This window comes from Balaenoptera musculus, chromosome 7 (assembly GCF_009873245.2).
Source record: "Balaenoptera musculus isolate JJ_BM4_2016_0621 chromosome 7, mBalMus1.pri.v3, whole genome shotgun sequence".
NCBI classification, from domain to species: domain Eukaryota; kingdom Metazoa; phylum Chordata; class Mammalia; order Artiodactyla; family Balaenopteridae; genus Balaenoptera; species Balaenoptera musculus.
Window position 1 is genome coordinate 5,993,686 of NC_045791.1, and position 23,089 is coordinate 6,016,774.

At 45.2% G+C, this 23,089-nt stretch overlaps 1 protein-coding gene across 1 annotated transcript in view; it reads right to left on the reverse strand.

Annotated features, from left to right (window-relative positions):
- Positions 1-23,089, reverse strand: part of MYO7B (myosin VIIB) — a 103,116-nt gene that overhangs the window by 69,620 nt on the left and 10,407 nt on the right. Inside the window, exons 2-5 of the mRNA XM_036856979.1 lie at positions 10,450-10,491; positions 4,515-4,628; positions 3,288-3,440; positions 1,398-1,582 (exon numbers count right to left, since the gene is read on the reverse strand). Of these exons, the coding sequence (XP_036712874.1) occupies positions 1,398-1,582; positions 3,288-3,440; positions 4,515-4,628; positions 10,450-10,467 (470 nt within the window). The 5' untranslated portion in view covers positions 10,468-10,491. The remainder of the gene's footprint in view (positions 1-1,397; positions 1,583-3,287; positions 3,441-4,514; positions 4,629-10,449; positions 10,492-23,089) is intronic.

The following is a 23,089-nucleotide window of genomic DNA, read 5'->3' on the forward strand; positions in this document are numbered from 1 at the left end:
ACTTCATTCCAGTCTCTGTTCCAACGTCTCCTCCTCAGAGAGGCCGGCCCGATCTGCCCTTTTACCTAAAGCAGCGGGCCCATCACTCTCTTTCTCCTCTTTCCCTGCAGTGTTTTCCTTCAAAGTTCTTATTACCTGCTGAAACAATTTGCTTATTTATTGCCTGTCTCCTCTTCTAGAATGTAAGGTCCACAAGGCAGGGATTTTTTTTTTTTTTTTACAAGAGATAAATAGACTGACACCAAGCATTGTACATGGATGACCACAACAAAAGCAACAATGATTGCAATTACCAAACACGAAACACACTCATACTATGTCATAATATTGACATTCAGTCCAGTAATCCTCCACTGTAACAGCTCCTTTACTTTGCAGTGAAAATTGATTTGTATATTCTTTGCAAGGCAGGGATTTTAGTCCCTTTCCTTTGCTGCTGTCTCCTCATGTTAGGACAGGACAGGAGACAGAATTGGAGCACAAAAGAACCTCAAATGAATGAATGAATGAGTGAATGAATGGGTGAATGAATGGATGAGTGAATGAATGAATGAATGAATGAGTGAATGAAAGAATGAGTGAATGGATGACTCCACTAGAGAACTAAGCAAGGTGCCCTGGAGCCAAATTCCCTCTCGCCCTTTCTTTCCCACTCTGCCTCCCTTCCATGGGTACCAGGAGGGCAGAAGGCAGAGAAGCCAGGCCAGGCAGCGAGTCTCTGAAGCAGCAGCACCACCTGGACTGGAGAGGGACACATCCCTTCTGGGCCCAAGTACCTGAGATCTGTCCTCCCTGAGACCTGCCCTCAGGTGGATTTTTTTTTTTTTTAAGATTTTTTGATGTGGACCACTTTTAAAGTCCTTATTGAACTTTTTACAATATTGCTTCTGTGTTATGTTTTGGTTTTTTGGTCCTGAGGCATGTGGGATCTTAGCCCCCAAACCAGGGATCAAACCCGTGTCCCCTGCATTGGAAGGCGAAGTCCTAACAACTGGACCGCCAGGGAAGTCCCCCTGAGGTTGTTTTTGAGGGGCCTCACCTGTTGGATCCTTGCACCCCAAGTGCCTGTCTTGGGTCCCATTTCTCAATCAGCCCATCCCCACCCTTCCTTCCTTGTCTCAGGAAATATTCACAGAAGGCTGGGGCGGTCCAGGCCCTGATGATACAGTGGAAGAGCAGGTTCTGAAGGAAGGCAGCCTCAGAAGGACTTTTCAGGGTGGAGTGGCCACAGGGGCCAGATGCAGGGGAGTTGGTGGCCATGAAGGGGGGTGTTTGTAGTTGAACGGGAGCCCCTAAGTCACACACTACTCCGGAGAGGTTTTGGGAGAGGAGATGCGCCCTCCTTTACGAGATGCTCAGAGGCGGTGTCCGGCCCACCTGCCCGCCCAGGACCTCACCTGATAATGCAGCACTGGTCCGTCTTGTTCTTCCTCATGTTGAAGTAGCAGTTGTTTGCGATGGCAAAGATGTGCGGTGGCAGCTCGCCCACATGGCGCTTGTAGTACAGCTGCACCTGCTCCACGGTGTAGAGGGGCAGCACCTGGTACGGGTTCACGGCCACAAGGATGGAGCCTGTGTACGTCTGGGGAAGGGAGAAGGTGGTTAGTGACCCCCTACTCTGAGGATCAGCACTGCCTGGCCCTGATCTTGGCCTTGGATGCCACCTCCCGACGGCCACCAGGGCTGGCTGACTGTGGCGGGGAGGCGGGGTCTGATTCTGGACCGAGAGACGAGACCCTCAGCAGCTCAGATCCTTCACCTGGAAAGATAAGGGTGCTCACCAGGAATGAGAGCTCCCGGGGCAGGGGCGCATTCACAGGGACATTAAATGAGGCGGTCGTGCTTAATGTTTGGCGCTCTGTCTGGTATTCAGAAGAGGCTTGATAAAAATGGACTGAATGGGGACTTCCCTGGTGGTGCAGTGGTTAAGAATCCGCCTGCCAATGCAGGGGACACGGGTTCGATCCCTGGTCCGGGAAGATCCCACATGCCGCGGAGCAACTAAGCCCGTGCGCCACAACTACTGAGCCCAGCGTGCTGCAACTCCTGAAGCCCGCGCGCCTGGACCCCGTGCTCCGCAACAAAAGAAGCCACTGCAATGAGAAGGCTGTGCACCGCAATGAAGAGTAGCCCCCGCTCGCTGCAGCTAGAGAAAGCCCGCGTGCAGCAACGAAGACCCAATGCAGCCAAAAAAAAGGAGTGAATGTATGAAACGAGTCTTCACCTGCCTTTCACAGGGGGCTCCGTGAGGCTGGGCCACCACAGTAGCCCTCATGGACCCCTCCTGGACCCTAGTTCAGGATCACCCGCTCATCTGGAGCCTCCACTGGGCCTGCCTGCCCCTCTGGGTTGGGACGGGGACGGCCACCTCAGCAGTCATGTAATCATCTGCGTCTTCGTTTTCATTTTAGGAAGGGAGGGGATAATCTCTCTGGCTCAGGACTATGACAACCAGATACAAGAACGCAAGCATAAGCTCTCTGGAAAGGATAAGCTGCAATTCATCTTAGATACTTGCTGTCATTGGTCCCAGGAGCTGAGGCTCACTCATCCAAAGTGGACTCAGAGTGCCCCGTCCCCTCCTCCTTCCCCTGAGGGCCTCCTCCTCCTCCTCTCCCAGCCCAGCCCTCTGCTCGGGGACCCCTGCTCACTCTCCCACTCCTCTGAGCACCCCAGGATCAGGGCTGGTCAGAGGTCAATGAGCCACCTCCCTCTGAGAAGCCCAGGCAGGTGGTGACTTCCCCGGGTCACAGCCACTCACGGCAGGGCTGGTGTCAGTTTTGGAATACCACCTCCCCTGGGAAGTCTGCATCAGAACAGGGATGAGACCCTCCCATCCACAGCTAGGCTTTGGGAGAAGGACCCGCATCTACCTACGTGGCCCTCCTGGTCATCACACAACTTACTTCATAGGAGGGCAGAGGTCTTCTGCCTGGTGACCCTGTCTCTGCCGCATACCTAGGAAGGGACCAGGCAGAAGACTACTCCCCATGGCCTTCGGTCCACTCGGCCCTCAGAGCAGCGAAGAGGCAGCAGTAATTGAGTACCTCCTGTGTGCCGGGCACTGAGCTGGCATGCTGCCTGTCAGCTTTCTGTACACTCGAAGGCTTTATCCCCCTGCTTCTTTCAGACTGGGGAGCAGAGATTGATGAGCTTCCTCATACTATGAGGGCGTGGGGAGTGGGGACTGAGCCAGGTGTGCCCGGGGCATAGTTTGCTTCCCCAGCCAAGTCAGCGCGTGTGGCCCCAGCGCGCCAGGGGGCCCCATGTGGCCAGGAGGGACTCACGTAGATCTTGTGCTGCTGGTAGCGGATCAGGAGGTTGTGCACCATGCCCGCCTCGTTCAGGTCCCCCAGGAGGATCATGTCATCCACGCCCTGAGCAGAGTTGGGGTGCATGGGGCTGAGGGTGCCAAGGTCCTCTGCTCGGATCCAGTGTTCCTGGAACAAAGGGCACAGGCTTTCCTGAGTGGGGTTTGTCCTGGACCTCCATGTCCTCAATGGATCAGCCTATCTGGTGGCCAGCACCTGGCCAGAGTTGGTCTGTGGTGAAGGTCAAGGGATCGGCTCAGTCCGAGGCTGGAGTCAGCACACGTCTAGGGCCGAGGGTCAGTGTGCACTGGGGCTAAGAGTGAAGCTCAGACCAGGGTCAGAGGAGCGTGTAGCCAGGAGTTAGATCTGGCTGTGATTGGGATCAGGGGCAGTTTGCAGCTGGGAAGCCTCACAGATAGTTGGAATAAAAGTGTGCAAGTAAAAGTGTTCTTTAAATGGCATGACATCATTTTTCAAATAGAAGATATTATTGTTAACATTTGACTGGCTTCCAATCTATGGGGCTCACAGGTCACAGTCTAGAACTTTCTCCTTAGAGGCCAAGTCTCCACATGCTTCACTTGGAAGCCCCTCAGCAAAGAGGGTTGCCCAAGGAGGACTTAAATGACCAGCTGGACCCCTCACTCCGCATGCCCTTCTCCACGGTCGCTCGCTGCTCCTCCCCAGCCCCCCAGGTGACTGAGCTGGTTTCCCAGCAGGTCACCCTGAGCTTCCTACTCTCTCTTCTGGGCTGTTTTGCTCAGCGTGAGCTGGGCTTCCTCCTCCTCCTCCTCACATTCCGGGGCCTCCCCTCCAGGCATCTTTCTCACCTTTCCCTCCCTCCTCCTGTCCTTCCTGCTCAGCTTCCTTTACTTTGCAAACCATCTTCCTGCCCTCCCCTTCCCTCTGTCACAGCCCATTTCCCACTTCACGCTTTCCTGCTCCCCTAATTGTCCTAATTTTCCATCTGCCAACACACTCCCTGCTTCTTCACTATAGAAACAGTTCCCAAGACAGACACACAATGTTCACCATGACAGGACTTCCCTGTAGTGTGTCCTGCCACATGGGTCCCTGACTTGGGCTCTGGAATCCCTGGTGCTGGGAGCAGCACCAGAGAAGGCAGGGGGCTCGGGGCCCAGGAGGGGTGGGGCGATGGGGCTGAGAAGGCGGAGCCTCTCAGGAGAGGGTGGCCATACTGACTTTGCCTTCATCATCTTCCACCAAGATCTTGCCAGGCTTTGTTTCTTTGATGATGCCCCCGATGGGCACGCTGGTCTTGTCAGCAGAGGTGAGGTTCAGCCACACATGGTCACCCTGGAGAGCAGAGAGGAGTCGATGGTCAGATCCTTGATCCACCTTCCCCTTCCTGCTCAAGACTTACCTCCCCGGGGGGGTGTCCCTTCCAACCAAGAGATCCCAAGGTGGCTGAGGCGTGCTCTCTCCCCCTTCCCTTCCTCCTCCTCCTTCTTCTTTTTCTTCTTCCCTCTCTCCTACCCTGCTCCCAGCCCTTTCTCACTCTTGCCAGGAAGTTAATGGGAGGTGGCAGGGGAAGCTTCCCTGGCCTAGTTTTTGCAGGAAAGTATCTCTCTGTGAGGTGCAATAAGAGAGTCTTTGCCCTGCGAATAGCCCTATAGTACCCAAACCCATTGGCTGGGGAAAGACAAAGACTAAAATTTCAGTAGGTTTGTGCCTGGCCTGCAACATGGCATTGACCCACATGAACCTCTTTCTAATCCAAGAAAGCTCACCCTGCTCAAAGAGGAGGAATCCCAAAGGAACAAGCACAGATCCACATGCAAATATACTGACATTCAAAAGGAGGAAATGAGCAGGTGAATAACACTCACCAGGGGAAAAGAAACTGCCACAGAGCAGTGGAAAGTTGTGACCAAGTATCTCACCATGATTTCCAAAAACTTACTGAGGTGTAGAGCAGAGGCACAAGGGCTCAGAAATTAGATGCCAAGACAATTGAAAAGGATGGGACATGAATTGGCAGAGCTCAAGAAAGAAACAGAGGAAAAGAAGTAAACATGGGCCAGAGATGAAAGCAAAACTGGAAGCAACAACAGGGGAATAAGCACTGCTAAAATCATAGTAAAGATCATAGAAGACAGGAGGAGAAAAGTGAGCAAAATGACAGAGAAATTTTCAAAATTAGGATTAGGAAGAAAAGGATAGATATGGAAGGCAGACAAAAATACTAATAATTGAAGTGCACAAAGAAGAAAATCGGGGAGAAAAAGAGAAAAAATACTTAAATATAAAATTCAAGACAACTTTCAAGAAATTAATGAAGCCTTGAATCTATGGATTAAAGACACAACATTATGTCTTTGAAATAATGACAAAGAAAAATCAACTCTAGGACATAAAGGTTATTGGACTTCAAAAATAAAGAAATAATTTTTTGAGGGGTAGGGAGACAAAAAGACAAGTTCACTTATAAGGAGATAATTCAGGACAAATTCAAATCATATATGAGGGCTGAACACCTCCTACAAAGATCTCAGGAAGAGAGCAATACAGCTGTTAGGATGGCCATTATAAAAAGTACAGAAAATAACAAGTGTTTTGAGGATGTAGAGAAATTGGAACACTTGTACACTGTTGGTGGGAATGTAAAATGGTGCAGCCACTGGGGAAAACAGTATGAAGGTTTCTCAATAAATTAAAAATAGAATTACCATATGATCCAGCAATCCCACTTCTGGGTAAATATCCAAAAAAATTCAAAGCAGGATCTCAAAGACATATTTGCATTCCCATGTTCATTGCAGCATTATTCATAATAGCCAAGAGGTAAAAGCAGCCCAAATGTCCATTGGCAGATGAACAAATAAACAAAAATGTAATATATACAGTCATCCCTAAAAGTACTTGGGGGATTGATTCCAGGAGCCCCTGCAGATACCAAAATCCATGGATGCTCAAGTGCCTTATATAAAATGACATAGCACAATGAATACTACACACCATGGAATATTATGCAGCCTTAAAAAAGAAGGAAATCCTGTCATGTGCTACAGTGTGGATGGACCTCAAGGACATTATGCTGAGCAAGAGAAGCCAGTCACAGAAGGACACATGCTGTATGATTCCACTCATGGAAAGTATCTAAAGTAGTCAAAATCATAGAAACAGAAAGTAGAAAGGTGGTTGTCAGGGGCTGGAGGAGGACGGAAGGAAAATAGTGTTTAATGAGTATAGAGTTTCAAGTGTGCAAGATGAAAGTGTTCTCTGTTGCACAACAATGTGAATAGATGTAGCAATACTGAAATGTACACTTAAAAATGGTTAAGATGGTAAATTGAATGTTATATTTTTTACCACAATAAAAAAATAGAAAAAAAAATCCAATAATTTTTTAACCCAGCCAAATTGTCTTTCCAGTATAAAGATAACAAACATTTTTGAAGATGCAACATTTTCCCATAAGCCTTTTGGAGAAAAACGATTAGGGGACAAACTTCAGTCAACAGTGCAAAGAATGAATATAGGTCCACACCAACACACACATGAAGAAATTTCAAAATACTTGGGACAAAGAAAAGATCATAAAAGCTTTCAGAGAGAAAAATAAGTTTTATACAAAGGCTCAAGAATTAAAATGTTGTCCACCTTCTCCATAGCAAGGCTGGAAACCAGAAGGAGTACATGTCTTCACAGTTTTCAGGGAAAATTACATCTAGTATGGAATCCTATGCCCAGCTGACATTCAAATGTGAAAAAACATATTTTTAGACATGCCAGTTGTTAAAAATATTTACTTCATATGTACCCTTTCTCAGGAAGCTATTACAGGTTGTGCTTGATCAAAACAAGGGAGTAAACCAAGAGAGAGAAGAACCTTGGGTCCAAGAAAAGGGATTCAGTGCAAAGGAGACGTGAAAGAAATCTTCGGGGTGGTTGTGAAGGAGACCCCAGGACAATTCCGAGACGTGTGCCTCAGAAGTAGAAGATGCCGGTTTAGATATGGCCTCAGCAACTCTGGGAGAAACTTCTTCCTGAGGATGAAGTTGATTGAACTCCCAGATGAATCATTTTGAAAGGACATTGACATATCTGGGAGAAAGCTGGGTGGCGGGGTGTGGGGGGAGGTTATGTCGTCGTAAGTACAGAGAAAACAAAGCAGATAGGGCAGAAGGACAATTACAAAGTCTAGCAAAGGGAAGCACAGCACTTAGACTACATTGCAGGGCTCAGTTGAGAGGAACATGTTCTTTCTTTCTTTTTTTTAACTTTTTATTTTATATTGGAGTATAGCTGATTAACAATGTTGTGTTAGGGACTTCCCTGGTGGTCCAGTGGTAAAGAATTCGCCTTCCAATGCAGGGGACGTGGGTTCGATCCTTGGTCAGGGAACTAAGATCCTACATGCTGTGGGGCAACTAACCCCGTATGCCACAACTACTGAGCGCTCGTGCCTCAACTAGAGCCCACATGCCACAAACTACAGAGCCCATGTGTTCTGGAATCCATGAGCCACAACTACAGAGCCCACGCACCCTGGAGCCTGTGCACCACAACTAGAGAAGAGAAAACCCACAGGCCACAACTAGAGAGAAGCCCACACACCACAACGAAGAGCCCACGTGCTGCAAAGAAAGATCCTGCATGCCTCAATGAAGACCCTGCGTGCCGCAACTAAGACCCGACGCAGCCAAAAATAAAAACAAAACAACAACAAAAAAAGAATGTGGTGTTAGTTTCAGGTGTACAGCAAAGTGATTCAGTTATATATATACATGTATCGCTTCTTTTTCAAATTCTTTTCCCATTTAGGTTGTTATATAATATAGAGCAGAGTTCCCTGTGCTCTACAGTAGGTCCTTGTTGGTTATCTACTTTAAATATAGCAGTGTGTACATGTCAATCCCAAACTCCCTAACTATCCCTCCCTGCCCCTGACACTTCCTCCCTGGTAACCATAATTTCATTCGAGAGGAACATTTTCTTAGATAAAACAAGTAAACTCTGTATGTAGATCTAATGAAAGCTAGGATTTAACAATTTTGGGAGGAAGGAGAGACAGTATGAGTACTGTGGGTGGGCGTTAGGAGCGAGGAGCTAAGGCCCTTCTCACCTAGTGGGAAGTCAGTAATAGGTGACGCCTGAAACCAAAAACTCAAGCAGCCCTGTACACATGTTCTTTAGAGACACAGAGGGAAGTATCAATGAATCGACTAGAAGGTCGAGGGTGGTCACCTCTCTGGAAGAGGAAGTGGGGAACTGATTCTTCAAACTGTGTGCCCAAAACAACTTAATAAAACTAAAAGCGAAATGAAGAAGAACGGTAAGGAACAGCTGCCACAGGATACAGAAGACCAGCCTGAGCAGCATACTAGATTCAGTGAACTAATTGAATCACATCAGGAACCTCAGAGACCTAGAAAACTTTCTTACAACAAGGATAAAATTCCAGTGTGAAAATTGCAGCATGCAGCTGAAACAGCGGGCAAATTACCAAAGAGAGAAGATTATCAGTCAAAGACAGATGATGGGGACTTCCCTGGTGGTCCAGTGGTAAAGAATCCACCTTCCAACGCTGGGGATGTGGGTTTGATCCCTGGTCAGGGAACTAAGATCCCACATGCTGCGGGGCAGCTAGGCCCAAGTGCCACAACTACTGAGCTTGCGCACCTCAACTAGAGAGCCCACGTGCCAAAGACTACAGAGCCCACGCGCTCTGGAACCCGCACACCATAACTACAGAGCCCATGCGCCCTGGAGCCTGTGCACCACAACTAGAGAAGAGAAAACCCGCACGCCACAACTAGAGAGAAGCCTGCACGCCACAGTGAAAGATCCCGCATGCCTGAACGAAGATCCTGCATACGTCGAAGACCCGACGCAGCCAATAAATAAATAAATAAATACATAAATAAATACATAAATAAATAAATAAAAAGACAGATGATGGGCATCTCACAGTGAACTTGATATTAACCAGAGATGAAAAAGAGAAAGACCATTTCCAGTCCACACTTAATGATAAGGTGTCAGGCCAACATGAGCTGGAAAAATAAATAAAAGAGCTAGAACATGACTTTTGTTCACTCCATTTGGCCAAAGCTCTCCTAGGAAATAAATGAGAAGCCAAGCAGCAGAAAATAGAGCTGCTTCATGAACTCTATTGGAAGAAAAAGTTGACTGTGCAGAAACAGCTGAATCAGGAGAAGAGTGAGCGAGAAGAGATAAAGCAGAAGCTATCAGCTGCAAAGAAAGTCAAGTCTATATTGAGATTCAAGAAATAGCGGATGAATTACAGAAAGCAGAGAGATCCACGTGACCTTCGTTGTTCTTTGTGGTAAGAAATACCTGACAGCTGGCTGCTGCCCATGATGCAGAAAGCTCCTTCCCCAGCCTGAGACAGAAATTACTACAAGGAAGCTCAAAGACCCAAGGCCATGAAGAATCCACTTCCGGGAGACCTGACCCTCAGTCTTCCGAGGTGGGCTGGCTCTTCTGGACATTGGCTGAAATGGGTGTTGTGCCCTGATCCCATGTGCCCACCTGCCATGTCTTCTCTTCCCATAGAAGAGATGGGCCTAGAGATGGCTCTGTGCTGCCTTTACTTAGATAAATGAAGGATCCAACAATTGAGAAATACCCTGTCAAGACATTTGTTTTTCTGTTCTTTTATTTTTCATTTTATTTTATTTTTAAAATTTTTATTGAAATATAGTTGATTTACAATGTTGTGTTAGTTTCAGGTGTATAGCAAAGTGATTCAGTTATACATATATATATTAATATATATATATATTCTTTTTTTACATTCTCTTCCATTATAGGTTACTACAAGATATTGAGTATAGTTCCCTGTGCTATACAGTAGGTCCTTGTTGGTTACCTATTTTATATATTGTAGTGTGTTTTGTCAAGACATTTTAAGCCCTGAATAAAAGTGAGGGATTACTGTGCAAGTGTGGTCCCCCTGCCAAAGCCCAAAGGTTGGCCAAGGTCATTTTCTTTAGTTAAGACAATCTGTCTTGTTCCTCCAAACTCCCTGTCTCCGGTATTTTCCTTACAGGGTCTCATTGCCTCTCTTCTTCTTTCCTTGGGAGTGATTTGACTCAGCCTTTGGCAACTCCCACGAACAACCCCTTGATGGAAGAGATGCAATTCTTACCAGTCTCAAGCCAGACATCCTGAGGCAGCCGCTCCTGACAGCCTGTGTGCAGAGAGAAAGCAGAAAGTCAGTCCTCGTGGCCCTGACTTGGAGCCCTGGAGGGTAGGAGCCACGTGTGTTCATCAGCGTGGCTCTGAGCGCCTGGCATGGGGCTGAGAAATGACTCTTCAATGAATGAGAGGATGAGTCACAGTCACACCACAAGTGTGAGAGGAGGCTCTCTCAGCTTGGTCCATCCTATCTCATCTTTACTGAACGTCTGTTTTGCACTTGGCACTGGGCTCAACTGGGAGTGCGGTGGTTCTGAACATCCTTAGGACACCATCCCTGCCATCCAGAAGCTCAAGCTGTGTCTGGTCAGACATCCGTGAACACCAGTCATCACCCTACACCACACGGAGTGCTGAGGGAAGCAGGCAGCAGAACTAGAGACACAACATACTTGATCTAAACCTCACAGACAGGGGCTTCCCTGGTGGCGCAGTGGTTAAGAATCCACCTGTCAATGCAGGGGACACGGGTTCGAGCCCTGGTCCGGGAAGATCCCACATGCCGCGGAGCAACTAAGCCCATGCGCCACAACTACTGAGCCTGTGCTCTAGAGCCCGTGAGCCACAACTACTGAAGCCTGCGCACCTAGAGCCCATGCTCTGCAACAAGAGAAGCCACCACGATGAGAAGCCCGCACAACGCAACAAAGAGTAGCCCCTGCTCGCCGCAACTAGAGAAAGCCCATGCAAAGAAGAAGACCCAACGCAGCCAAAAATAAATAAATAAACCTCACAGACACCCCCAAAACACAGATATCCCCCATTTCACTCATGGAACTCAACAAAGGAAAGGTGACCCGTTGATCAGTAGCACAGCTGGGAATTCAACCTGGACCTGCCTCCTTGCAAACCTGTCCGCAGCACCTGGCATCCTCCCCCGTGCCCTGGGAGCACACAAGCGGGCCTGTGTAGCTGCCAGCAGGTGGGGGAGGGAGGGGGGGGAGGGAGGGGAGGGGAGGGGAAGGGAGGGGAGGGGAGGGGAGGGGAGGGGAGGGGAGGAGAGGGAGGCGAGGGGAGGGGAGGGGAGGGAGGGGAGGGGAGGGGAGGGCGGAGGCCCTGATCTCAAGGAGGAGCCCCACCCATCCCCAGCCTTGCCCCACTGAGCTGCGGGAGGCAGGTACTGGCTTTTTCGTTCATCATATGCTCCCTGCTTCTAACACAGACTTGCTCCAAGGAGGGACCCAGGAAATAGTCGTTCAGTGAAACAGAGAACGAAGCCCTTGGAGAGGATGTCCTTTGACAATGGCTTTGCCAGATTTGTAAGAATTCACAGTGGAAGGAAAGAGGGGCCTTCTCGGGGGTTCCCTGGTAGCCTAGTGGTTAGGATTCAGGGCTTTCACTGTCGTGGCCCGGGTCCAATGCCTGGTCAGGGAACTGAGATCTTGCAAGCCGAGAGACCAAAATAAAAGGGGAGGGGGAGCGATTCTCTAGGGATGCTGCAACTTTAGCAAAGGCAGAGGGAAAAGTGCAAAGGATGTGAGGGGTCAGCACATTTGGGTTGAGCGGACCAAGTTGGGAGGTAAGAGGAGAGTAGAGGTGTAGGTAGTGGGTGAATGTGACAGAGAGTCTTTGCCACTCTGTTCTGCTGGACAAAGAATTTTCTTATTCCAATTTTTCTTTAGTGTGTGAGCATTTATATGTTTATGGCAATCTACTCCTCCTAGCATTTGTTGAGTGCCTACAATGGAAAAGGCGGTAGTAATCAGATTGAGATTCCTTTTTAAGGGTCTGAGGCTACAGCTCTTTCAAGGGGAGGCTGGTCCATCTCCACGCCTCACATACTGCAATGAGGTGGTGGGTGGGAAAGACACAGAGGGCACTGCCTGCCTCTCGCTCCCCACTGTGGCTCTGGCCCCTCACTTCTCCACCCCAGGTAGGAATCTGAGGCTCACCCATGTTCTTTAGCTCTGTCACCCTCTACCCCCTCACCCATGGCACTGACCTCCATGGACATAATCCCTCTCCAGACACCAGGATCTGTCCCATAGGTGCCCCCCACCAATCCTGCCATCCCTGGGGGATGAACCTGCCAAGTGTTCTGGACTCTCACTCCTCTGGTCCCCAGACTCTACTGACCTCCACTCCCCCACGACTGGCCCTGGTCTTCCTGTGTTCCAGAACCTCTCCACTTCAGAAGCCATGTCCTCCAGCTGCCACCCTCTAGCCACACCCCAGGCCAGCACCAGGCCCTCTGCCCATGGCCCACTGTTCCCTCATTTCATCACGACCCCTCAGCCCTTGCTTTGCTCTCCATTCTATCAACCAGGCATCCGAGCTTCATTTCTATCCCAACCTGCCTAGAAACTGACTTACATCTTTTCTGGAACAAAGTGGTTTTGTAAGTACCCATAAACGGAATACAAAAATAAAGTACAATAAGCTGCACTCTCTGTGGACCCCTCTGGTCCACCCCTGTCTTGTGAATGTTCTTGACTCCTGCTCGCACCTTGCAAAGTCCCAGCACCACGCTGAGCACACCAAGGATGGGTCACACCATCTTGATGACAGGGGCCAGCACCTCCCCTACGACCTTAGAAATGCTCAGGGACACTTGAGTGGGCCCTGGTCAGCTCTTTCTGGAAAAAAAAAAACCCAGCAACACTCTTATTTCAAATCTCCCTCCCACTACTCACTCTGCAGAACACCTTGATCTGTGTCATTGAAAAAAGAGAGAAAAATCACCCTCAGCTTCCAGCTCTGCCCACTCCCTGCCTTTCCCTATATCTGAGAACATTTAAGGGACCGCCCAGGGGAAGGGGCCCCCTGACAGCCCCACACTAACCCTTCCAGCCCTGCCCTCTCTGGCCTCCTCCATCAGGGCTTTTGCTTTATCAATTACTCTGGTGGTTAAAATACTCCCACAAATTCTTTGACACTGCTCCCTTCCAAATATGGAGACTCATTCTCCTTACTGTGGATGTGGATTTAGTGACTTCCTTCTAACAAATAGAATAAGGTCAGAGTGATGGAGTGTAGCTTCTGAAACTAGTTCATAAAAGGCTCTGTGTCCTCCTCCTTGCTCTGTCTGAGATCGCTCGGCCTGGGGGAACTTGCTGCCATGTCATGAGGATACTCAAGCAGCCTCAAGGAGGACCCATGTGGTGAGGAACTTAGGTCTCCAGTCAACAGCCAGTGATCTTGAAAGCAGATCTTCCAGCCATGGTCAAGGCTTCAGATGACCAGACCTCCAGCCAACGTCCTGACTGCAACCTTGTTATGAGCTGAATTGTGAACCCCTCACAAAGTTCATATGTTGAAAGTCCTAACCCTCAGTACCTCACAATGGAACTGTATTTGAAGATAAAGCCCTTTTAAAGAGGTGGTGATGTTAAACTGAAGCTGTGAGGGTGGGGCGTAATCCAACATGACTGATATCCTTGTAAGAAGAGGAAGAAATACCAGAGCTGTACATGCAGAGGGATGGCCATACGAGGACAAAGTAGCAAGAGGGTAACTGTCTGCAAGCCAAGGAGAGGGGCCTTGGGAAGAACCACCCCTGCCAACATCTTTGGTCTGAGACTTCCAGCTCCAGAATTATGAGAACATAAATATCTATTGTTTAAGCTGCCTAGTCAGTGGCATTTTGTTAGGGCAACCCTAGAAAATAAATATAAACCACGTGAGTGTTCCTGGCCCAGAACCACCCAGATAAGCTGTTCTTGGATTTCAGAAATTGGGTGAGGAAATAAATATTTGTCATTTTAAGCTGCAAAATCTTGGAGTAATTTGTTATGCAGCAGTAGATAACTAATACAATTACCTCTCCCTCTCACATCTTCATTCTTTCTTACTCTTCTGGTTTTCCTCCCTGCATAGAGATGCAAGTTTTGTCTATCTTAAAATGAATTTTCTTGGCCTCATGACTGCCTCCAGCTATTGCCCTCCTCTTGTTTCTATTCCACAGCTGAACTGCCTGAAAGAGTTGCCCCATCATGCTGCCTCCACTATCTCACCCTTCATGCCTTCCCAAGCCTTGGGTCACACACACATACCCATAAATGCTGCACCGACTCCTCCAGGGCCAACATTGCTCAAGTCCATGCCAGGACTTTTTCAGCCATGCCCTGTTCCCTGAGCATGCCCCCTTGGCTTCTGCAGGACTACACTTCCCTGTCATTCCGTTGCTTTTGGGGGTCCCCTCAATCTCCTCCCAGGGCCCTTTCCCTCACCTTGATCTCTTGGTGTCTGAGAGAGATGCTGGTTGTTTTTGTCTGCCTGATGTGCCTTCCCCTATTTTCTTTTGAGGGAAATTCTCCTCCCTTTGTCCAAAATGTTTCTGATGGGAACCATGAATCATGGTACCTCAAAGATGGCATGCGATCCAAGAAAGGGCTTTCGCTGAGATGTTCTGAATTGGAGCTGGGGATTAGTTTTCTTCTCTAGTTACAAAGTTCTGAAATGTGATTTCAGAACTGCCAGGGGCTATGGTCCTACTGTCCTGAAAATAGCTGATATGAGAGAAGAAAGTTGGAAGGACAGGAGGGAATGAAACAAAAGACAGAAATCCTGTCTTTGACTTTTTGCACTTTGTTATTTGAGCTAAGCCATCTGTACTCTGTCATTGAAACCAAAGAATTCTCATTGATATGGTGGTCCTCATTCTATTCTCCTTCAGTCTGCCCACTCCCCTTGCACATTCCCACCCTCTCCCAGGGCCACTGACAGAATCAAAGCACTTCTGAGTCTGAAGTCAATGTCTCAAACCCTCATCTCTATCCGGAACTCCAGCTCCACCAAGGCCCTAGTCTCTGGATATCTCCAGCAGATAAGCCATGGGCACAACAAACTCAACATGACCACACATCTCCTCTGTCCTTAAATCTGCTCTTTCCCCTTCATTCTTTATCTCAGTGAATGAAACTAGCAATTGTTGAAGAAAACACTTCAGTCGTCCTATGATCCTCATATCTAAATGATCACTAGGATCTGAAGATTTCATCTTTTAAAAGCTTGAGGCTCCCAACTATATGTTGTCTGCAAGAAACTCACTTTAAATATAAAGACACAGATAGATTAAAGATAAAGAGATAGAGAAAAATATACCATGTTAATATTAATCAAAAGAAAGCTGGGGACTTCCCTGGTGGTGTAGTGGATAAGACTCTGCACTCCTAATGCAGGGGGCCTGGATTCAATCCCTGGTCGGGGAACTAGATCTCACATGCATGCCACAACTAAGAGTTTGCGTGCCACAATTAAGGAGTCTGCGTGCTGCAACTAAAGAGCCAGTGAGCCGCAACTAAGGAACCCTGGAGCTGCAACTAAGGAGCCCATGTGTGGCAACTAAGGAGCTGGCGAGCTGCAACTAAGATCAGGAGCTGCAGCTAAGGAGCCCACGAGCCACAACTAAGGAGGCCCCCTGCCACAACTAAGACCCAGCACAACCAAATAAATAAATAAATATTAAAAAAAAAAGAAAGCTGGAGTAGCTATACTAATTTTAGGTAGTGCTGACTTCAGGGCAACGAAAATTATGAGGAATATAAAGGGGAATTACATAATAATAAAGGGGCCAATTTCCAAAGAAGACATAACTTTACTTAACATGTATGTGTGTAACAACAGAGCATCAAAATACATGTGGTAAACTGATAAACCTACAAGGAGAAAAAAATAAATCCACTATTATGGTTGGAGGCTTTAACACCCCTTTATCAGTAATGACATATTTGGCAGGCATAAAATCAATAAGTACATAGTTGAAATGCATAGCATTGTTAGTCAACTGGATCTAATTGACACTTGTAGAATACTTCATCTAACAACAGCAGAATATACCTTCTTCTCAAGTTCACATGGAACATTCACCAAGATAGGCCACCTTCTGGGCCATAACACCCCTGAGAAAATTTAAAAAATAAAAATCATACAATGTCTGTTGTCAGACTACAAAAAAATTGAACTAGAAATCAAAATAGCTAGAAAATCCCCAAATATTTGGAGATTAAGAAACATACTTATAAATAACACAAGTCAAAGTCTCAAGAAAATTCTTAAAGTGTTTTCAACTAAATGAAAATGAAGATACAACTTACTAAAAGTTGTGGAATGCAGTGAAAGCAGTGCTTAGAAGGAAATTTATAATACTGAAAGACTATATTTAAAAAGATGAGGATCCAAATCAAGATGGTGGAGTAGGAAGACACAGAACTCACCTCCCCCCACGAACATATCAAAAATACATCTACATATGGAACAATTCTTGCGGAAAACTAACTAGAGACTAACAGAAAGACTCCTGTACAACCAAGGCTCTAAGAAAGATACACACAAAATTGGGTAGGAAGGGAAGAGAAGCTGTCAGGTGGGGGTCTGTGCCCCTGGGAGGGGACTCAGAAGAAAAGAGAGATTACATGGGCAGAGACCCTCCCTGGAGAGGGAGCAGTTTGAGCAACATATTGGGTGCTCTAACCCTGGGGTCTGACAAAGGGAAGACAAGCCCCCTTGGCTCATTGGAGGGCAAGTGGGACTAACAGGAGGGAGGTGGAAATCCTGTACCTTGCTTGTGAGGAACACATGAACACCTGTCTGCTCCCGAAGCAGGGTGGAGAGGGCAGATTGAAACCACACAGCTGTCTGACTGGTTTCCCAGGACCACCCCAGAGCGTGCCCTAACCTGAGCTGAGCAAATGCTCCAGCACTGTTTGCCCCACGTCACAGCTCCACACTGGAGTGAGGGCTGCCATGGCCAAGGAAAAAGCTTGGCTATGAGACTCTGTGGCAGCTCAAACACTAAGCAGCTTCTGAGCAGGGAGGGGGCCGTCATTACCGGTGATTGCACAAGTGATACATCAGAGGCACTCCAGATCTTTGACAGTGGCCATATCAACATAGTCTGTGCCCAACGTTCATTGAATACCCAGTCCAGCGCCTCTTGCTCCAGCTCTGCTCCCCTCTGGGGCTGAAGGTGCTGGTGCTGGGAGGGGGAAGAGCACACACTTAAAGGGAACTTAGCCAGCTCACACCTGACACTCAGGGCTTCTGTTCCAGCAACTTGAGACGTAACCCCACCCTTGATAAGGCAACGTTGGCCACTGAGGAAAGGGTAAGCCCCACTTCACACCTGGCTCTAGCCCTAGCCCCTCCTTCTCCAGCCCCACCTACTACCAAGAAGACAGCTGCCAACACACCCTGGGGAAAGACATCACTTGTGTTCACATCAAACCCATCTCTCCCAGCAAAGCCACTGGGCACAAGCAAAATGTATAGGGATGCTCCCACATAAGGACACACTTTCAAGACCACCATAGGTAAAAATTTCACTTAAATTCATAGAGACAGAGAAAGATAATTAAAATGAGAAGAGAGAAGAATTTGTCTCAATTGAAAGAACAAGAGAAAACCCCTAAAAAAAAACAACTAATGAAACAGAAATAAATAATTTACTAGATAAAGAATTCAAAGCATTAGTAATAACAATGTTAACTGAATTAAGGAAAAGAGTAGATGAACAAGGGAGAATTTTAACAAGGAACTAGAAAATATAAAAAAGAACCAGTCAGAACTGAAGAATACAATAACTCAAATGAAAAGTGTTCTAGAAGGAATGAACAACAGACTAGGTGATACAGAACAACACATAAGTGATCTGGAGGTAGAATAGTGGAAATCACCCAAACAAAACAGTAAAAAGAAAAACAAATTTTTAAAAATGAAAACAGTTTAAGGGATCTTTGGGACAACATCAAGTGTACCGATATTTACAGCATAGGAGTCCCAGAAGAAGAAGAGATAGAGAAGAACGTAAAAAATGTATTTAATGAAATTATGGCTGAAAACTTCCCAAGCCTGAAGAAGGAAACAGATATCTGGGTACAGGAAGCACAGAGAGTCCCAAACAAGATGAACACAAACAGACCTACACCAAGACATATCATAATTAAAATGGCAAAAGTTAAAGAAAAAAGAGAATTCTAGAGGCAGCAAGAGAAAACCAGAGTTATATACAAGGGAACCCCAATAAGACTCTCAGCTGGTTTTTCTGCAGAAGCTTTACAGACCAAAAGGAAGTGACATGATATATTTAAAATGTTGAAAGGGAAAAACCTGAAATCTAGGATACTCTACCCAGCAAGATTATCATTTAGAATTCAAGGAGAGATAAACAACTTTTCAAACCAGCAAAACCTGAAAGAGTTCATTAGTACTAAAATAACCCTAAAAGAAATGTTAAAGGGTCTTCTCAAAGTGGAAAAGAAAAAGCTATAAGAAGAAGTAAGTATCTATAGGAAAGAAAAAAATCCCACTAGTAAAGGCACATATATAGTAAAGGCTGAGGATCAGCCACTTAAATAAGCTAGTATGAAGGTTAAAAGACAAAAAATTAAAATAAAACTAAGTGTAACTAAAAAAAATTAAAATAAAACTAGGTATAACTACAATAATCAGTAAAGGTATAAACATGAAGATATAAAATATGACACCAAAAACACAAAGTATGGGGGAAAAGAATAAAAAATGTAGCTCTTTTAGAATGTGTTTGAAATTAACACATTTAATTTTAATTTTAATTTAATTTTAACAGGACTACCTGTTTAAAACAATTAAATATAGTTATAGATCAACATATATGAACCCCATGGTAATCCCAAATCAAAAACCTACCATAGATACACAGAAACAAGAGAGAAAGAACAGAAACATACCACTAAATGAAATCAGCAAACCACAAGGGAAGAAACTAAAAGAAGAAGAAAAGAACAAGGAAGGATTACCAAAACAACTGGAAGACAAGCAATGCTCCAATCAAAAGGCATAAGGTGGCTGATTGGATTAAAAATGAGACATCTATATGCTGCCTGTAAGAGAATCACTTCAGAGCTAAACACACACACAGACTGAAAGTGAGGGGATGGAAAAAGATATCCAAATGTAAATGACAAGGGCTTCCCTGGTGGTGTTGTGGTAAAGAATCTGCCTGCCAATGCAGGGGGCACGGGTTCAAGCCATGGTCCAGTAAGATCCCACATGCCACAGAAAAACTAAGCCTGTGCATCACAACTACTGAGCCTGTTCTCTAGAGCCTGTGAGCCACAACTACTGAAGCCCGCGTGCCTAGAGCCTGTGCTTCACAACAAGAGAAGCCACCACAATGAGAAGCCCGTGCACCACAACGAAGAGTAGCCTCCTCTCACTGCAACTAAAGAAAGCCCATGTGCAGCAACAAGGAACCAATGGAGTCAAAAATAAATAAATAAATAAATAAATAAATGTATTTTTAAAAATGTAAATGACAAGAAAGTGGGGTGGCAACACTCATATCAGGCAAAAGAGACTTTAAAACAGAGTCTATAACAAAAGACAAAGAAGAGCATTATATAATGGTAAAGGGATCAATATCAGGAGAGGATATTACACTCATTAACATATATGCACCCAATACAGGAGCACCTAAATATAGGTGCAAATATTAACAGACATAAAAAGGAAAAATTGACAACAATACAATAATAGTAGGGGACTTCACAACCTTCCAAGACTGAACCAGGAAGAAATAGAAAATATAAACAGACCAAGCACAAGCACTGAAATTGAAACTGTGATTAAAAATCTTCCAACAAACAAAAGCTCAGGACCAGATGGCTTCACAGGCGAATTCTATCAAACATTTAGAGAAGAGCTAACACCTATACTTCTCAAGCTCTTCCAAAATATAGCAGAGGGAAGAACACTCCCAAACTCATTCTACAAGGTCACCATCACCCTGATACCAAAACCAGACAAAGATGCCACCAAAAAAGAAAACTACAGGCCAATATCACTGATGAACATAGATGCAAAAATCCTCGAGAAAATACTAGCAAACACAATCCAACAGCACACTGAAAGGATCAGACACCATGATCAAGTGGGGTTTATCCCAGGAATGCAAGGATTCTTCAGTATATGCAAATCAATCAATGTGATAAACCATATTAACAAACTGAAGGAGAAAAACCATATGATCATCTCAATAGATGCAGAAAAAGCTTTTGACAAAATTCAACACCCATTTTTGATAAAAACCCTCCAGAAAGTAGGCATAGAGGGAACTTACCTCAACATAATAAAGGCCATATATGACAAACACACAGCCAACATCGTTCTCAATGGTGAAAACCTTAAACCATTTCCATGAAGATCAGGAACAAGACAAGGTTACGCATTCTCACCACTATTATTCAACATAGTTTTGGAAGTTTTAGCCATAGCAATCAGAGAAGAAAAAGAAATAAAAGGAATCCAAATTGGAAAAGAAGAAGTAAAACTGTCACTGTTTGCAGATGACATGATACTATACATAGAGAATCCTAAAGATGCTACCAGAAAACTACTAGAGCTAATCAATGAATTTGGTAAAGTAGCAGGGTACAAAATTAATGCACAGAAATCTCTTGCCTTCCTATACACTAATGATGAAAAATCTAAAAGAGAAATTAAGGAAACACTCCCATTTACCATTGCAACAAAAAGAGTAAAATACCTAGGAATAAACCTACCTAAGGAGACAAAAGCCCTGTATGCAGAAAACTATAAGACACTGATGAAAGAAATTAAAGGTGATCCAAACAGATGGAGAGATATACCATGTTCTTGGATTGGAAGAATCAACACTGTGAAAATGACTAAACTACGCAAAGCAATCTACAGATTCAGTGCAATCCCTATCAAACTACCAATGGCATTTTTCACAGAAGTAGAACAAAAAATTTCACAATTTGTATGGAAACACCAAAGACCCCGAATAGCAAAAGCAATCTTGAGAAAGAAAAACGGAGCTGGAGGAATCAGACTCCCTGACTTCAGACTATACTACAAAGCTACAGTTATCAAGACAATATGGTACTGGCACAAAAGCAGAAATATAGATCAGTGGAACAGCATAGAAAGCCAAGAGATAAACCCACACACATATGGTCACCTTATCTTTGATAAAGGAGGTAAGAATATACAATAGAGAAAAGACGGTCTTTTCAATAAGTGGTACTGGGAAAACTGGACAGCTACATGCAAAAGAATGAAATTAGAACACTCCCTAACACCAAACACAAAAATAAACTCAAAATGGATTAAAGACCTAAATGTAAGGCCAGACACTATAAAACTCTTAGAGGAAAACATAGGCAGAACACTCCATGACATAAATCACAGCAAGATCCTTTTTGACCCACCTCCTAAAGAAATGGAAATAAAAACAAAAATAAACAAATGGGACCTAATGAAACTTAAAAGCTTTTGCACAGTAAAGGAAACCATAAACAAGATGAAAAGACAACCCTCAGAATGGGAGAAAATATTTGCAAACGAAGCAACTGACCAAGGGTTAATCTCCAAAATATACAAGCAGCTCATGCAGCTCAATATCAAAAAATCAAACAACCCAATCCAAAAACAGGCAGAAGACCTAAATAGACATTCTCCAAAGAAGATACACAGATTGGCAACAAACACATGAAAGGATGCTCAACATCACTAATCATTAGAGAAATGCAAATCAAAACCACAATGAGGAATCACCTCACACTGGTCAGAATGGCCATTATCAAAAAATCTATAAATAATAAATGCTGGAGAGGGTGTGGAGAAAAAGGAGCCCTCTTGCACTGTTGGTGAGAATGTAAATTGATACAGCCACTATGGAGAACGGTATGGAGGTTCCTCAAAAAACTAAAAATAGAACCACCATACAACCCAGCAATCCCACTACTGGGCATATACCCTGAAAAAACCATACTTCAAAAAGAATCATGTACCACAATGTTCACTGCAGCTCTATTTACAATAGCCAGGACATGGAAGCAACCTAAGTGTCCATCAACAGATGAATGGATAAAGAAAATGTGGCACATATATACAATGGAATATTATTCAGTCATAAAAAGAAATGAAATTGAGTTATTTGTAGTGAGGTGGATGGACCTAGGGACTGTCATATAGAGTGAAGTAAGTCAGAAAGAGAAAAACAAATACCGTATGCTAACACATATATATGGAATCGAAAAAAAAAAAAAAAGGTTCTGAAGAACCTAGGGGCAGGACAGGAATAAAGATGCAGACATAGAGAATGGACTTGAGGACACGGGAGGGGGAAGGGTAAGTTGGGACGAAGTGAGAGAGTGGCATGGACATATACACACTACCAAATGTAAAACAGATAGCTAGTGGGAAGCAGCTGCATAGCACAGGGAGATCAGCTCGGTGTTTGTGTCCACCTACGGGGTGGGATAGGGAGGGTGGGAGGGAGATGCAAGATGGAGGAGATATGGGGATGTATGCATACATATAGCTGATTCACTTTGTTATACAGCAGAAACTAACACACTATTGTAAAGCAATAATACTCCAATAAAGATGTTAAAAAAAGAAAAAAAATAGTAGGGGCTTTATACCCCATTTGCATCAATAGACAGATCATAGAGACAGAAAATCAGTAAGGGAACAGTGGTCTTAAATGACACAATAGACCAGTTGGACTGAATACGTATCACAGGACATTCCATCTAAAACCAGCAGAATATACACTCTTTTCAAATGCACATGGTACGTTCTCCAGGATAGATCACATGCTCAGCCACAAAATAAGTCTCAACAAATTTAAGAAGAAAGAAATT